This window comes from Protopterus annectens, chromosome 8.part1 (genome assembly GCF_019279795.1).
Source record: "Protopterus annectens isolate FY-2018-M chromosome 8.part1, PAN1.0, whole genome shotgun sequence".
In the NCBI taxonomy this organism is placed as follows: Eukaryota; Metazoa; Chordata; order Ceratodontiformes; family Protopteridae; genus Protopterus; species Protopterus annectens.
In genome coordinates this window covers 94,578,887-94,597,279 of record NC_056742.1, presented here as the reverse complement: position 1 = coordinate 94,597,279, position 18,393 = coordinate 94,578,887, and the positions used below count along the sequence as shown (strand labels likewise).

Here is an 18,393-nt window from a genome sequence, read left to right as displayed (position 1 = left end):
ACTGGACACCTATGGAAAAAGATGACAAAAATCAAAGACATTCCAAATGAGAAGCAAGACACAAGCAGTGAAAATGTTTTAGTCCCTTTAGTTTTATACACAGACCAGGCAAATATTTATAAACCAGAGGAGACATCGTGGACAGCAATTAATAAATGATTTTATCTGAGAAGGGAAGAATGCAAGAGTCAAAATGGGTTATGTTGATCATTCCAGCAGAACAAGGTGGTTTGGGATTACCTGATATGAAGAGATATTTCACAGCTACACAGTTAAGGCCCCTACACGTAGCACAAGCAGAAACCTACAATTCAAAGTGGAAAGGGATGATGAAGAAATGGGTAAATCTCAAGAAACAAGGACAGACTAGGATTTTGGATGCAGATCTTTAAGGAGAATAGCAATAACCACACACAATATTATATTCATAAAGTAGCAGAAAATATTCTAAGAACTAAGCCACACAGGAAAGGAGAGTTTGCCAATAGGGATGACTGCAATTAAGGGTACAGAAAATAGGCAAGAGGGGACTGGAATTTACTGGTGAAAACTGGCAAAGGAACCTATGTATTGGGAGTAAATAATTAGAAAGGTAGAAGAATGGGAAGAGACAACGAATACATATGGACTGCAGGCTACAGACCACCTTCCCTATCAAAGATTAATATTAAAGTATAGGCAAAGAGAAAGGAATGGGGGATCCTGGGACAAGCACTGGTAGAGTGTTTAGTTAACTCTAGAACAGAATCTGCTGTTAAAAACGGATAATTAGTAGGGTATATACAGTATTACATGGTAAATGTAGGAATCGATCAGAGGTGGTTAGAAAGAATTGGAAAGAGTCAGGATAAGCCAATCACAAAGAAACAATGTGATGATATATGTAGGCTCCTAAATACACAACAAAGTGTAGAAGACTTAGGATTTTTGATTGGAAGTGTTTGCACAGGTATTTTATATCTCAAGCAAACTCTAAAGGAATTTTTCCTCAAGTAGACTGCAAATGTTGGAGGAGTAATAGGGAAAAAATAGGTAATTGGGAAGATATTTTTGGAGTGTGTAATGAGTAGTTGACTTCAAAAATTCCTTACAGACTACTCTGTCAGAAATACTAGGTGAACAAATTGGTGATACTAAGGAAATATTTTTTGAACTGTAATACAGTATCAGAATTACCTAGACATGTAAGGCCTTTTTGAGCTTAATTCTGGTGGCTGCCAAAACAGCAATTACTAGTACAGGTACATATTCACTAATCCAGCACCAATGGGACCCGAAGAGTGCCAGATTAGTGAAAATGCTGGATCACAAATGGATCACCTCTAAGCAGTAGCTAAATACCTCATTATACCTTTAAAATATCATGTAAATAAGTACAAGTTGGATAATATAGGAAACTGAAATATTTGATGAAAAAGCAATTGAAAATTTAATGAAGTAAGGTAATGTACAGGCACAGGTAATGGGTGTACAGTTCAGTGGATAAATAGTACATCTGGATGAGAAGAAGTTGTTAGCTCTGGATTTTGAAGTGTTTCCTCCTCTGTTGCTTGTTTTCTAGCAATGTTTTGAATATATCTTGCAAGGTTAGCGGTTTCATGTATTTTAGTCTCTCTCTGATTAGCTTATCCTTCAGCATATAAACACTCTATTTCTTGTGCAGTAATAACACTTTGTTGCTCTAATTCTTTCAGTAATTCAACTGTCAAGTCAATTAGCCTGTCAATAGAAAATCTTTCTACAACTTCCTCATCTTCATCACCGCTTTCTCCTCCACTATCTTCTTTCTTTGGATATACAACCATCTGCACAATGTCTGAGTCAGTATAGTGATGAGCAGTGTTATCATCCTCATCTACATTCATCCAATCTTCGACATTATCATCATCAAATCTTGATGCAAGATCCTTGGCAACAGGATTAGTTAGCTCTTAAGCAAAAGAAAGCAGTTCATGTATCATGTTTTTTTCCTTGAAAACTCTAAATCCTGAAAAGTTATTTTCAGTCTGCTCACCAGGTACAAAAATCAGACATTAAACCTGGCCATAATTTATGCCGACCATTCTTCAGTGTGGATGGCTGCCAAGCATTTAGCAGCACAGTAAATCAACTCTTTCATATGAAATTCCTTTAGAAATTCTTGGACTTGTACATCAGCGTTAACAGCACTCAGCTGGCACCTCATAAACAGGAAACAATACTTCGACTTGAAGTAACGTAATATGCTAATGTCCAGAGGCTGAATTAATTATGTTCAGTTAGGAGGCAGGTAGATACCAAAAACATTGTTTTTTTACCAGCAGTTCTGCTTTTGGGTGTGCTGAGCAGTTGTCTAAAATAATACCTTACAACTGTGGTCAAGGCCAACAGAATTACAGTGAGCTCAGGCTTCAGGAATGAAATAATTTTCAAACCATTCTAGTGTAATGCTAGTTGTAATTCATCCTTTTTTGTCAGCACAGTAAATTACAGGAAATTGCTTCATAACTCTGAGCACTCTAGCATATTAACTTTTGCCACTGACCAGTAACTTACACCTGTGGATTCCTGCAGCATTAGTGCAGCCAAGCACAGTCAGGCATTCTATAGATGCCTTAAAACCTGTTGGTGATTCTGTATCAGCTGTTGATAGCGTTCTCCTTGGTGTACATCGCCAATACAAGGCAGTCTCATCAGCATTATACACCTGCTCAGGGCTTACTTTTCATTGAAAACTAACTTGGCGAACTCATCAACAAACTCGGCTACTGCTTCTTTGTCTTCTGAACGTTCACCACACTGCTCACAACTATAAACCATGACGTTGCTTAAATTGATGAAGCCAGCATTCACTGTAGTCACACTCATAATCTAGACCTAGTTCTTCATGAAACACTCTTGCTTGTTCCTTTACCATATCTCCAGACACTTCAACACCCTCACTCACATGAAACTTAAATCAGTTTATCAGCACTTTATCAAGTCCAAACTGTTCCTTTCACTGCTTTTCTTATGCACATCTGTTTCTTTGAGCCACTGTCAGCAAAAAAAAAAAAAAAAAAAAAAAAAAGCAGTTTTTCTTTGTTTCTTTATATCATAAACTGTGGAAGACCAACGTAGTTAACACTCGCACAACCTCTTCACTGATACAACACTGTCTTTTCAAGATCTCAACCTTATTTTTAATGGATAAGGTGTGGTGTTTTCACATCACAGCATGAGATGCACTTCCTTTATTTACTGAGGCCATCACGCCAACACATAGGCAGATGTAGTGCAATCAAAAACAGAGTGCAGTAAGTGGGTGGAGTTCTGAAATCAAAGCCAAATTATCGCAGGAACTGAATTATATGGAGGAGGATTAGTGATGTCTACTGTAAATTGAAATCAAAGTCTAAACCAACCATACCAACAGCAGTGAATATAGTACGAGATAAAAGAACTGGAAGTGGGATCTTTGGAAAAGGGTAGGAAAAAAATTACACAGAAAAAAATGGGAACTGTGGGAATACATGCAAAATAATGTTTGGAAGGAGGAATGATGTTTAAGGGAATCCAGGAATTGAATGAGCTGTGTAATGTTCTATATGGAGGATTATATGTGATGTATAATGTTTATAACAAACTGTGTCAATATGGTTTGTTTTCATTTATATAAATACATGATTGCCTATGTCAAAATTGATAATTTAATATAGATGTTTCCTGTTAAAAAAAACAAAGACATTCCAAACCTTAGTCTCATCTCCATCGGTGCATCCTTTCCTGGTGCTGCCTTCCAGGGCCGACAGTTCCACTTCCTCCTTTCCATTGCTACTGGAGGCAGCAGGTTCATATGGTGATGTAGCATCCAGTTTCTGCAATACAAATTTTAATGGTTAGACAGGTATTGATAGCTCAGAGTCAAAAAGTCAGACTCCAATGGCAGTCACAAAGAACAGGATAAAATTGGGGTTTAGGTCTGTAACACACTGCTAGATTACTCACGCATAAAAGTTTAACTCCAAGATGGAGCTATGATGGACTTCCTTTGGAAGACTGGTACTCTATTGCTCTACTAAACACCATGACGAAATAGAGAGAAAAAAATTACACACACACACAGACATATATATATATATATATATATATATAGATATATATAGATATAGATATATATATATACATACATACACACATACATATGCTCACACACACACACACACACATATATATATATATATATATATATATATATATATATATATATAGACACACAGACACCCACACACACATATATATATATATATATATATAGACACACAGACACCCACATATATATATATATATATATATATATATATATATATATATATATATATATATAGGGTAGAAAGGAGGGATCCAAGAGCAGGCAAGCAAGGAGAATCTAAAGGTGAATCTGGACGAAAGAGTAAGAAAGACCAGAGGATAATCACTCCACAAGTACTGCAAAAGCATGAAACTGGAGCCTTCAAAGGGTCCTAGCACTTGTCATGGCACCAACCACAGAAACTTCTCCACTTACCCATGTATGGTTTTGAAGTAGCAAGTTTCTTTTGCCTCCTCTAATACTTGATGCACAACCTTACAGGGAAGAAAGGTGCCTAAAAGGTACTAAAATTCTATCATTTTGGTCCTGCTTAGCATGTGGGCAATATGTTTTAGTCTGATGAACCTTAGATAGCCTAGGAGAACGGATACTCTAATTCCCCACTTACCACAGTTAGTCTGCAAAGGAAAAAGGAAATGGTTCCCCATTGTTTATGTAACATCTCATTGTGGTGTTGACTACAATTACTAGTAAAGGGCCTGCAGACCACAGATGGTTTAGAGATTGTGTTTGGCTTTGGGAGGACCCTCTTTTCTTCTCTGAACCTTCCTCCATTGCATTTCAAAATGTTTGCAGGTGTCATGCTGTGAACTCTTACTTTTTTCCAGAAAAAGGAACCTGAACCGGAAGAAAAGTTTCCATTATATTTTGGCAAGGAGAGTTGAAAAACTTGAGCAACCCCCTGAAATAACTTTTCCCCTTTCCTCCAACATTTCAATGACCTCAACAAAAAATGGACCAAATAACACATCCTTATTCAGAACAGCATTCAGGATCTCAACTTTGACATCCTTAGTAAATTCTGATGAAGCAGACAAGCAAAGCTTCTTGTCACCCTTCCAGTGGCAGCTGCTCTGTTAATAGCATCAGTAGTGTCATGAGCACATTTTAGAGAATGTTTGGTCACCTAATACACAGAGGATATTAATGAATTCATCAGTGCCTTAGTCTTTCAAGCAAGGGGGGGGGGGGTCATTCATTTTCTCATACTGACAAAGGAAAGCAGCAGAAAACAAGTTATGTATACACCATAACTATGCATCTGTGTTGTCCATTTTCATTCTTCCTCAGTGTATGGGTCATGCATCTGACCTTGGATCTGGCTCAGCTGTATTTACTTACACTCTTAGATCTGACTCTTGAGCTTCTCCCTTTCCCATAATGCCTCACAGCAAATTTGTTGCCCCTTAAACATAAGGACTCAATGGAGCTCAAAGAGAAAGAAAAGACACGGGCTCAGAGTGGGAAGTGGGCTGAAAATCACTATCACGTCACTCCCAGATGAATGGTTAGGAGGAAGGGGGGGGGGGAGTTGTGGAAGAATGAAAATGGATAACACAGATGTATAGTTATGGTAAGTACATAACTCTTGTATCCGATGTTATTTTCATTCATTCCTCAACGTACAGGACAGAATCCCCAGCTATGAGAACATCTTGGGTGGCCCACAGGGAGGGACATTTCTGAGTACTGCAGAATCAAAGACAGCTCTGCTTCTGGAGATCAAATCAAACCCGTAATGAGCAATAAAGGTATGGGCATTGGACGATGTGGCTGGAGCACAAATATCATCAATAGACGCTCTGACCCAGAAAGGAGATGAAGTAGACATGGATCTAATGGAGTGAGCCTTTAGAAGTCTGGGCAAAGACTGACCTCATTGACTGTAAACAAACAATATGCAATCTATTAACCACTTTGCCAAGGTAACTTTGCAAACTGTTTTCCCATCCTACCGGGGACAAAAGAAATAAACAGCTGATCAATTTTTCAAAAAAAACCTTTGTTCTATGGAGATAAAAGCGGGGCTGTCTATGCAAGCCTAAGAGAGAAAGAATGTATTTACCTTTGTTAGAAAAATGAGGGAAGAACACAGGTAAATTGATGACTTGACTGATGTTAACCTCTGAGGCTACTATGGGCGGAAAAGATGGATTAGTATGTAAAGTGATTTTATCTTTGTGGGAAACCAAGTAAGGGGATTTTGAGGGGAGTGCTTGGAGTTCAGAAACTCACCTCACTGAAGTAATGACCACTAGAACAAACGTCGACCTGGAGAGAAACTTGAGATCAGACTTGGCTAAGGGCTCAAAAGGAGTCTGAGCCAAACCTTGCAGTAGTAACATCAGATTCCTGGGTGGAGTACGGTCTTAAACCGGAGGTCCAAGTAGAAAGATAACTTTAAGGAATGCTTTGCATAGTTTAGAAAACCTAGGGGGAGAAGCATTATCAACAGTATGATGATTCGGACTGCTAACTGAACTTGGATAGTTGAAAAACTAGACCTTTCTTGAAAAAAAATTAAGCAACAAAATCTAGAACAGCAGGAACAGGTGTGGTAAAAGGATCCAAGTCTCTGGTTATCCAATAACAAAATCTTTTCCATTTACACTTGTTAATTTTTCTAGTGGAGTCTTTTTGGGATGATAACAGTATCTGATGGACAAGGGATGAAAGCCTGGGCTGCCTAACCATTAATGAAATTGGAGAAGTCATGCTGTCACCTTGAGACCTGAAATATTCAGATGTGTCATCCCACAGGGATGAGATATTACATCTGGACTGGGGTCCAGAATCCAGGGTAGATGTACAAGATGAGACCACAGGAAGGGGGCACAACATGTGATGAGGCCAGAAGGGGGAAATGAGGATAACCCTGCTCTTCAACCTAAGTGCTTTCTGAAGAAATTTGAGAGGATTAGACAGAAGGGGGATAAGGGTAAAGGAGAATGGAGGACCAAATGTGAACTAGAGTATCTCTCACGGACTCTCCCTGGGTAAAGAATATGTTACACTTGCTGTTGTGGGGACAGGCAAATGGATCACAGCAATGCTGACCCCCAGAGATGGGAGATCCTCTCAAGCATTAACAGAGACCACTTGAGGCATCAGAATGGACCTGATGAGTGTCTGCTAGCATGTTGGATTTCCCCTGCTAAGTGTGTTGCCATCAGAAAAAAGTCTGGAGTAGATTGCCCACTGCTACACTCTCATTGCCTCTTGACAAAGGTGATAGGATTGAGTTCCCCCATCTGTTGGTGCACCAAATTACAAACATGCCTGTTTGGATTGCAGTTGTCTTATAGGTTCATAGGTGTGACTACGCTAATGGCCCTGGAGCCTTTACAAGCCTAGCCTATAGAATTACCCTGCCATTGTGCCACCCGACCTTAATTCCTAGTGCCTCTGTCGAATACAATCACTGGAGTGATCCCCGGGGTGAATTTTCTATTTCCTATCCACTCATCAAGATTTCCCTTGAAGAGGGCCAATGAGGCGCTCTGCTTGACATGTATGGGAAGTCTATTCCATTGCATGGGCAGTCTCTGGGTTATGAACCTGTCCCTACACCTTGTTCTCTTGATTGTGGTAATGAGGTTGAGGCCTCTGGAGTGTGTGGTGCAGAGGGATTGGGATTTCTTTAGATGTAGCATTTCTAACAGAGCTGGGTTAGATATGTATTTGTAAGTGAAGCAGAGATTGCCTCTAAGTAGGTGATATGAGACAGAGAATAGTTGGAGTTTTTTGAGTTTGTCCATATAGGACAAGTGTTTAAGGCCTAGGATCCTCTTTGTGAGGTACTTTGCGGCCTCTCCAGTTGTTGCAGTTGTCTAGTGAGGTAAATGCCAAATGGGGCATTGTACTCGATGACTGGTCTAATTAGGGAAGAGTAGAGGGAGATAATGACCTCTTTCTTCCTGTAAGCAAAACCCTTGGTAATGAGATGTGCCACATAGAAGGACTTTCTGACCACAGTGCCAATGTGGTCAAAAGAGAGGTTGCCGTCAACCTGTGTTCCCAGATCTCTTATAACGCATTCTGTGTTCAGTGGACTACCACTGATGTGGTAATTCATGGGAACCGGGTTTTTCCCAAAGGGGATGATGACACATTTTTTGCCATTGAGCTTAAGGCCATGGTTGTAACACCAGTCGATGGTCTCTGTGAGGCCTTTCTGTAGGATGTCAACATCACTTGGGGAGTTAATAATAGCTCCCAACTTGCAATAGTCTGCGAACTTTTGTCAGCCAGAGTCCCTTCATGTTGGCCTGGACGTCAGAGAAGTAGATACCAAACAGGAGAGGATCCAGGACCGAACCCTGTGGGACTCAACTCGTGACTGATCGGCAGTCTGACTTGGAGTCAACTACTTTCACACTGTGGGTTCTGTCAGCCAGCTTGCAACCCACCTAGTGATATAGGGATTGATGCCTAGCTTAGTGAATTTTTCTATGATTCCTGAGTGGGGAATGGTATCAAAGGCCTTGGCCAGATCAAGGTAGGCTGTATGACCTACCTTGCTTTTATCCACAGCTCTGATGACTGCCTCAAAGAAGTCAACCAGGTTGAGCATGCATGATCTACCCTTTACAAAACAAAACTGTGTGGGATTCAGAGTTTGGAGATTCCTTATAGCCTTGTTTAAGTCTATGATGATGCGTTCCATAGTTTTGCATATCAGACTCGTCAGCCTAATGGGGAGATGGTTCCCAGGGTCTGTAGTTGCTCATCCTTTGTGGAGAGGGATGATTGTAGCAGTGCACCATTTGGTAGGGACAAAGCCTAAAGATGAGGCTGTGATTGAACAGGGCACACAGGTGAGGTGCCAGTTCACTCTGTAGTTCATGTAGAACACAGCCAGGGATATTGACAGGTCCCATAGAAGCTGTATTCCTGGCCTTGGACAGTGCTGTTTTAACCTGTGCAGCAGTAATACTGGGTGCCTGGCAATCTATTGGTACTGTGATTGGTCCTTTGGTGTGTGGAGGGTAAAGTTGGCACTGAATCTGTCGACCAGTATATTGGTAATATCTGTTGGCTTGGTATAGGAGGTACCATTGTGCAGTAGCTCTGAGCAAATGTGAGTATTGCCGTGGAGATTCTTTACATAACTATAGAAGGCCTTGTGGTTATCTTTACTACCTGCTACAATTCTGTTTTCATAGCTAGCTTTACAGGATTTGATGAGGGATCTCAACTTTTTGTTGAGGCTGATAAGGGAGTTTTTCCAGTCTTGGGACTTCACCTTATTCCGCATCAGTTTCCTCCTTCTGTTGTAGAGTTTTGTTCATGGCAGGGGACCACCAGATTGGCTTCCTTTTTTGGAGGAGAGCGTCTTGGTTCTATAGGGTATGGAGAGATCCATGCATTTGGTACGTGTTCGTAAAGGGCATTAGTGTATGATTCGGCAGTCATGCAACTGTTCTCCATTGCATAGGTGCCATGAAGTTAGCCACCTCTGATTTTAGGATTCAAAAGTTAGCTTTGGAGAAGTTTTTCATGGTCATTACCCTTGTGTGGGTGGGGGTGGGATGTGGATTTCCAAGGTGATTAGTTTGTGGTCGGATCTAACCAGGGAGGAGTTGATTATTGGTGTAGAGCAATAGTCATCCATACTAGTAATGACCAGGTCAAGGATGCTGCTACCTCTAGTGGGGGTAAGAACGAGCTGGTCCAGGGCATTGGAATTAATTAATTCCAGGAAACGTTGGGCAAGTGTATTGGCACATGAGTAGTTTTCTCAGTTAATGGAGGGGTAGCTGAAGTCGCCCAGTATGAGAGTGTTAGGATGAACCCTAATATACTCTTGGGTGCTTATGAACATGAAGTTTGAGTCTTGGGACATGGTTGGGGACTTATAGCAGGCTGCAACCTGAATCGCTGTCTTACCCAATGTTAGCTGAACCTGAAGTATCTCTGATGCGTTACGTTGGGCTACCAGTCTGGAGGTGTCCGTATCCTTTATGAATATGGAAACCCCACTGCCTTTGGAGCTTCGGTCCAAGTTCTAGGGCCGAAAAATGTGGAATGAGTTATAGCCTGGTAGTGCAGGTGTGCTTTCTGCTGCCTTGAACCAGGTCTCTGTTACAGCACAAATGTCATTGTTCTTGATTTTAAGGACAGTTTAGAGCAAGTGCATTTTTAGATTTAGATTTCTAGCATTGAGCAGTATGACCCTCAGATTGCATTTGCAGCTGTTATGGTGGTAATTTGGTCTTTGGAACACCACCTAAAAAAGGCACTACAAGGGTGGCAAGAGCCTTGGCTAGTATCCTGAAGCCCAGGGGTGACAGATGCAGGCAATCTATGGCGAAGCAAGGAGATCTGTCAATCATGTCATCCCAGGCAGACAGATACTGGATCCCCTTAGAATGACACCAGAAACTTAGCCAATTGTTGAAATCAATCATTTTCTGCTTGCACTGTGGTATCATTCTGGGTGATGGTAGGAGGCTGCTCAGGGTTAGGGTCATACCCGCCTGGGCTACATAATCCAAGAGCTCCTCCAGGTCTCTTTTCATATAGTCCAGGGAGGTACGTCTCAAGTCACTCACACCCACATGTACAATGACAGAGTCATATTTGTACCTGTTGTTGAGGGACTTGAGTGCGTGTGTTATATGGCGAATCCTTGCACCTGACAGGCAGCTGAGTGTTACTTTCTCCTTATTCAACCTAGTGAGTGGGACATCAGTGTGCCTCACTATCGAATCACCTATGACTAGTGTGTTGGGCATGCTGTTTTGCCTTAGGGGCTTTGGTTGAGTGGCACACTGTTTAGGGCAGTTGTGTGTCTTGTGATTAGTGTTGTGTTGTAGTGGTTGAGTACGTTTCTGCCTTGGAGGTCTCTGCTGTTTGGGTAGCTTTTTATTGACAGTCTCCATGAAGGTGGGTGTGTGGTTTGTGTTTGTATGTGAAGGCAGTGCTGGTATGTGTTCTGGAGGGTTATGTGTTCCACGTGATGTGGTGCAAGTGCTGACCTTCTCTTCTTGATCAGCTATTCCAGACTTGGCTGGAGAATGCGTGGCTTCCAATTTGGATATACAAGTGCATCTCTCACAAGTCTGAGTGTTGGGAGATAAGAGGAGAGGGTTGTCAGTGTACATGAGGCAGTTGCTACATTGCCTCAGGATGCCCAAGTTCACCAGGTTAACAGGAGAAAGCACAGGGGACGTGCCTGGAGGGGTGGGCATTAATAATAAGTACTGGAGCTTTTTCTTTGTAGAACGTTTAGTGCTGGTAGCACTTGTGTGGTACAATAATTGCTACAAGAATTGCTACAAGTCTGGTAAAGTGCTAGACTAGAAGCTAGTAAAAGTGCAGGAGAGGAGAGAACTAGCAGATCTAAGGGAAAAATTGAACAGCAGAATTTTTGGCACCGCTTAAAAGCTTGGAGGAAGACAGTCCTGAAAGGCCTGCAATGCTAGCAGGACCACCCTTATTTCTAGGATATTTACATGCAGATAGGTCTCTTCTTGGGACCACGTGCCCTGGACTGCCCATCCCAAGAAATACCCCAACTAAATTGGGAGGCCTCTGTGGTCACTGTGGCTACCAGGAGTGGAAACACGAAAAGGCATCTCTGACTAACTTCATTGCATTGCACCCACCAACACAGGGAATCTTTGTAAATCCAAGAAAGTTTACCTGATAGAGCCTGTAGAAAAACTGACCACTGGACAGCTACAGTCCACTGAAGAACATGCATGTGTAATCGAGCCAGCATGGCCAAGGTAACAGCAGTCGCCACTGATCCTAAAGCCTGAAGAACTAGTTTTGCTGGGGGAAAAGGGTGTGAAAGAATCAGTCTCACCTGCAGTATTATGGATGGTATAATGTTTGATAGAAGGAAGGCCAACTGACTGGTGATATCCAGGCGAGCTCCTATAAACTCCAAGACTTCAATGGGTTGCAGATGGACTTGGCATAACTGATTGTGATTCCTAAAGGCTGGTATAAAATAAGTAGTTCCTTGCCTACTCGAGATGATGCATGGTTGGAGTGGTGAGCAGCCAGTTGTCTAGGTAAGGAAGCACTGAATCTGAGTAGTCTCAAGTGAGTTGCTACCACTGCCATACATTTGCTGAACACCCTGGGGCTGTGATGAGATCAAAGGGCAGAGCACTGAATTGGTAATTACTGGACCTCAGCTGAAAGTGTAGCAATCACCGTAAGCATCTGTTCATTTTGATGTGATAGTATGTGTTCTGAAGATCAATAGATCACATCCAATTGTCCTTCTGTAGGACAAGGTAGAATGGACTGAATGTGACCAACTGGAACTTGGAGTTCTTTACAAAATGATTCAGATTGCCGAGATCCAGAATGGGTCTCAGGTCTCCTGCTTTCTTTAGTACTAAAAAGAACCTTGACTAAATTCTGAATACTCTCTTTTCTTAGGCTACCTCTTGCATGACTGGAGTTAGCAAAAAAGAAATGAAATAGCCTCTGGATATAATTTTTTGCACCCAAGCATCTTTTGTTATTGATACTCAGGCTTCCGAGTGCAGAGACAAATGCACCTCACTGCCTGCAGAGAAGAGCAGTCAGGCAACCATTCAGGAGCACTGGAAGGGTTTATCTGAGAAAGTGTCTCAAAACCCTTGGTTCTGCAGGCCTCCTCTGCCACAAGGGTAGTGGCTTCCATTAGAACTTCGTCCCTGCCTCTGGAGGAAGTTTCACCTTGTGTGTCCTGGAAGTGACCCTGTGGCTTTTGGAACCACATCTTTCTACTTACATGCTGATTCCTGGAAAAGTATCTCTGCAGAGTGGAAAAATGTATTCCTACGGCAGACAATGTCTTTCTGTCTTGCTCACTATGATTTCTTTTCCTGCAGTGCCAAACATGGAAGATCCATCAAAGGAGGCATTCATGAAAGAAGACTTGAAGGGCTCACCGAAGTCGCATTAAGAGCATCCAGGCTTGTCTCCTGATGGCTATGCCTGAACTCACCATCCGTAAGGAACCTTCCATTGCATAGAAAATTTACCCCGGGGATCACTCTAGTGGCTCTACTCAACAGAAGCACTGGGAACTAAGGTCGGGTGGCATGATGCCAGGGTAATCCTATGGGCTAGGCTTGTAAAGGCTCCAGGGCCATTAGCCTAGTACACACCTATGAACCAATGAGAGGTTAACCTCATGGGCAGGCTGAAAATAGACTGAAGGGTGGCCAGCTATAAACATAGCTTTTTATGCTCCTCCATCAACACGGACCCAGAAAGAGACTTGGAGAGTTCTTTAATCAAGTCTCTCTGCAATCTGACAAAATGTGCCAAATAATTAAGTGACTGTAAAGAAAACGTAACTGAGGCATACTCGCGCTTTCCAGACCTGTGCACAGTCCTGGACTCTCTGTTAGGAGGATGGACAGAAGAGCTCTGCTCTGCTAGCTCTTTCTTAGTGGCCACCACCACAACCATAGCATCCACAGGAACTCTCTTACTCCAATGAAGCCTGTCTTTAGCCAAAGAAAGAAATTTATCGGGGTGGTGAGGGATGGATTCTATGGTATCTGGTTCCTTCCATGTCCAGTGAGACACAAGACTTATATTATAAGATCTTCTGCCGGGGGAATAACCCAAGATGTAGACTGGCTGGACCTGAAGGCTTCTAGGAACACGGATTCTTCCTGGGAAGGGTGGAGGGGGGGTCATAAAAACATCCACTTTATGGCTACGAGTCTCTAGAATTTCTCCAAAGGAGAAATTTTCTGGTGGAGACCTTGGGGACCCCTCTCCTTCATTGACGTCAGTGTCTTCAGTTAAAGATGCCTGAGGGAAATCTATGTGACTCCTTTTGCACAATCTCTTCCAGGGGACCTCTTCAGTGGGATGATCTGAAGAGGTATTGGAAAACAGGTGAAGTTCTTGCAGAGAAACTGCCTGCAAGCTTGACCCTGCGGAATAGGTTAATGAGGCTCAGAACTTGAATCTGAAGGCAGTAGGGTGGTAGAATCTGAAGAAATACGAGTATACTGGACTCCTGGGTGAGAGAAAGCTCTCCCCCCCACATCAAAAGCAGAAAGACTGGAAGAAGCCATTGCTGGCCTCACTGGAGCCGAAGGTCCAGGTGCTGCTTCTGTCCCCCAACCCTGCCCAGGCTCCTGCCTTGAGGGAGGAATTGAACCTGAGCTACCAAGCGCTAATGGGAAGTGACGGCCCCAAAAAACTCAGAATCAAAACCATCCTGCTCCAGATCCATCTCCAAGACTCATCCTGCCCTACTGGGATCAGTGCCAAAGGGATGCAGCTGGAGTTGACGCACTAGCTGTCTTTGGACTGGACACACCAACTCTCAGAATATTCAGATCTGAGGTCTCCAGAATTGCTGGACAGATAAAAGGAGGAGATGCAACCAGATGACATACAGGTTGAAAGCTCACAGATCTGATGGGAGACCGACAGTAATACTCCCAATCTGAATCTGAGCCCTGAGGAACCTCCTCATCATCCTACCCACATCTGCCCTGGAAAGACTCTAGCAAGACCCGATACATGATGATGTGGAAGGGGGATGCGATGTTCTCTCTGGGGTTTCTTGTTTGCTGGGTGATCGGAGCTGTGGGGAAATAGGCTCTGGAGGAAAACAAGGACTCCGAGACCGAGGAGATTTGAGTGTCCCCGACATCAGATCTGAAGATGTCAGATCTTTTAGGTAGTTTAGCTGGGGGCTTCAAGGCTGGAGCAGATTTTGGAGATCGGGCATGAGAGAACTTTCTATGCTTCCTGGACTCCAGTTAGAATTTCTGTTTCTTAATGGCAATTTGAGCCCCTGAGACAGAAGCAGTAGAGGAAGAAACAAGCAGCAACCCCTTTCACACTAGTTTGTTGTGATGATCACTTATATTCTGAGAAACCAGCACAAATCTGACAGGGGATTTCCATGTGGGCCGCATCTAAACAAGATACATCCTCCCTGTGAGCATCAGAAGTGGGTATCTTATACCCACAGGAAGTGCATTTTTTAAAAAAACTGCTGGCTTTCCAGCCATATCTAGAAGAAGGTAAAACAATTAGAAAAAATATTTTTGTTTTGAAAAGAGGGAAAGAAAAATATACCAACAATGGTATATAAGAAATATCTTATGAATGGGTAGGAAAAAATTTCACAGCAGGAAAGAAAAAGAAGAGTTTACCAACTATGGTAAGGAGAGTACCCATAAAAAGGAAGCGGGTAGGTAAATAAGAACCTGAAATCCTAATGCAGAGAAACCCGATAAATAAAAGGGAGGAAGTATGAAATATAGTGCAGAAAAGTATAAGAAATATAAAATCTTCTCACTGAACTCAAGAAAAATGTAGAAACAAAGCTCCAAATGCTCAAGAGAGTGCAATCCATGTCTGAAGTGATGAAGTGGCAAACGAGATCTGAGGTATTACAGGGCTCTGAGGCATTATGGGTAAAGGGAGAAGCTTGAGAGTAATATTTAAGAGTCTAAGTAAATATGGTCAAGCTGGATCACAGACCCATACACTGAGGAATGAATGAAAACATCAGATCTTACGACACGTAAGCCTGACACAGTTCACTATTCTGACGGCTAAAGCGAAAGTATAAACTTTCTTCCCAAACCTATCAAAGCTTTTTCTAGCTTCTTGGAAGGAATACGGCCAGCTGCAATAAGGAGGTTAGCAAAAGTTGATTTTGACTGAGAAATAACTACAGGATATGACCAGGGAATAGAAAAAGGAATTTGTGGGACTAGGGAATTTTTATATAATTTATCAGACAAATACATGCCTTCAAGAGGGAATCTGAAGAATAACTTGCTTCATAGTGATATTCCACAAACTGCGAAGTAGGAATTTGAGAAGCAGAGTCTAAGTTTAAATCCTGTCCTGGCAGACTAGGGATCAGAATTTGAGAGAGAGTAATCTTTTTCTTTTTAAATGAGAGGAAGCCCAAGTATGTGAAGAATGAAAGGCTTTAAATTAACATTTATCAGAGCCCAGTCAATTCTCCCTATCTGCTTTGGAGAGAATGAACATCTAACCTTTTATCTCCTTTTTCTGGGAGGCTCCCCAGAAAAAGATTATCTCAAAGGACGTTCCCTTTCCTGTGAATGAAGCTTTACAGGATGGCTTAATGAAGAAGCATCACCCACAATCTCTTCCTTGAGGGCCTGCTAGAGTGGTTCTCCCTTAACTGACAAGGGCAACTGGCCAGCCACAGGTGACATACCTGCCTCTTGATCCTTGTTGGCTTCCTGGGAAGCAGCAAAAGAGGGATCAAGACAAAGTGATGAGTAGTCTGAGGAACAAAAGATGGTCATAGCGGAGTCACCCATTAACAGCTGAGGCTATGGGGGGAGTTGGAATCAAGACTGAAGCCTTCTGGATAACTTTGTTCTCTCCCTGAGCTGCTAGAAGATATATTGAGTAACCAGGAGACAGGTCCATGTCCTTGTTGCAAAAAGGTGTCTGAAAAGTGGTTAACTAAGGTTTGAAGAGCTGGTTTTACCCCCTGACAGAAGAATTAAGTTCTGAGTTAAAAGGTTTTAGTGACAACCACCAAACACACTAGTCCCATTCCTTAAGAGCACTTTTTCTCACAAAATAAGATAAATAATAAGGGACTCCCTTGAAGGGATTTAGGACTCTCTCTACTGAAAAAGGTATCTAACAAGCACATAGTCAGTGAAACAACCTGGCAGGAAAAATAACATTTGAGGTAAACCTTTCTAATGACAACCCCCAATACCACAAGTCCTTGCCCCTAACCACCAGCTGTGATCAATAAGTAAAACTTTCTCATAAAAAAATCAAATATTTGAAATACATTTTTCACAGGAACCATGACTAAAAAATGCCAAATTTGAGGAAAAAAATTTTTAGTGATAACCACCAAAACACCAGTTCTAACCTTTAGAAAATACTTCTGATAGAAAAAAAAAAGGTTTTCTTAACAAAAAATGATGAAGTGGAATGTATTCCCCAATGGGGTACTTATCTGGCCAGCCTTGGTGAAGTGCTAAATGAATGGTGATCACCCGAAGCCCATTGTAAGAGCACGCTTCAACAGCAAGACATTTCTGAAGTTTTGGCACCCTAGCTATTGATTTTATACTTTTCCAGCTGAAACTGTGCAGTGGCTATGGGATGTGAACTAATGATGAACATCAATGGTTACCCTTAAATTTGAGGTTGTACTTTATCATTATCCACTGATGGGTTCTGAAGTAATTCCCCAATCTAAGAAACCACAGAACCACCACCAGCAGCTGCATATCTTTTCATTAAGTAGAAATGTCTACTACTCAATCTTTTTTTCCTTTTTCCTTCCTTCCTTTATTTTTAGTTTTAAGGACAAGGCTCCTTCTTAAAGAAGGCTAGTGTACTACCAAAACTGTTAACTGCTGATTCCTCCCAACTTTAAATATCTATGCTGGTTACCTAGAGTATTTTATTTATTTATTTATTTAACATTTGTTTATCAGTGAAGTCCAACTTGGAACAAAGCCAATTTTTAGTGGAGGCCCAGGGAGAAATGCTCCAGACGCATGTCTTTGTAACATGAGAGGAAACCAGAGCACCCAGAGGAAACCCACACAAATGCAAGGAGGACATGCAGACTCCACACAGTAGGCACCCCAGCCGAGAATCGAACCGGAGAACCACTTGCTGTGAGGCAACAATGCTACCACTGCACCAGGTATGCATTCAGTGTTCTCTTTAACTACCACTACATCCCAGAACTTAAATGAATAGGAAATATAGCATCTGTTACAAGAGTAGAGAATGTGCCATTCATACAGTGTATCTAGTCTTATGGAACCGATGCCTGGAAAAAGTACAGTTGTGTACACTTACCATAAATGTCGATGTTCCAGTGTATTCACTGTTGCAGTCATCACACTTTGGTTATCTGCCTGCAGGTAGCCCTCAGTTGACCTGAATACCAGAGTCTTAGGATTTCTATGTCGGCTGCTGTCGCTTCTTCCATGACGTCAGGTGTATAAAACAGGCAGCCAACGCCATTACATCGTTTTTTCTTGCCCCAAATGTCAGGAGCCCCCAAATAGGAAGCTACTATATGGTGGGGAACACCACCGGTAAAAACTAAATACCAATGCCATTATGAATGGCCATAGAGAGGAGAGGTAGAAAGACAGAGAAAGCCAGGGGGCGGGAGGGAAACCAGGACTGCAACAGTGAATACACTCGAACATCTACATTTATGGTAAGTGTACACAACTGTATTATGTTCTTCGTGTTTCATTGTTGCAGTCATCACACTTGGATTGATTCCCAAAGATGAGGAAGGGTGGAGGCAGTCAAGA

At 42.1% G+C, this 18,393-nt stretch overlaps 1 protein-coding gene across 1 annotated transcript in view; it reads right to left on the bottom strand.

Annotated features, from left to right (window-relative positions):
- Positions 1 to 18,393, bottom strand: part of PIEZO1 (piezo type mechanosensitive ion channel component 1) — a 3,550,337-nt gene that overhangs the window by 1,757,477 nt on the left and 1,774,467 nt on the right. The window contains exon 9 of the mRNA XM_044081575.1: positions 3,714 to 3,836. Within this exon, the coding sequence (XP_043937510.1) occupies positions 3,714 to 3,836 (123 nt within the window). The remainder of the gene's footprint in view (positions 1 to 3,713; positions 3,837 to 18,393) is intronic.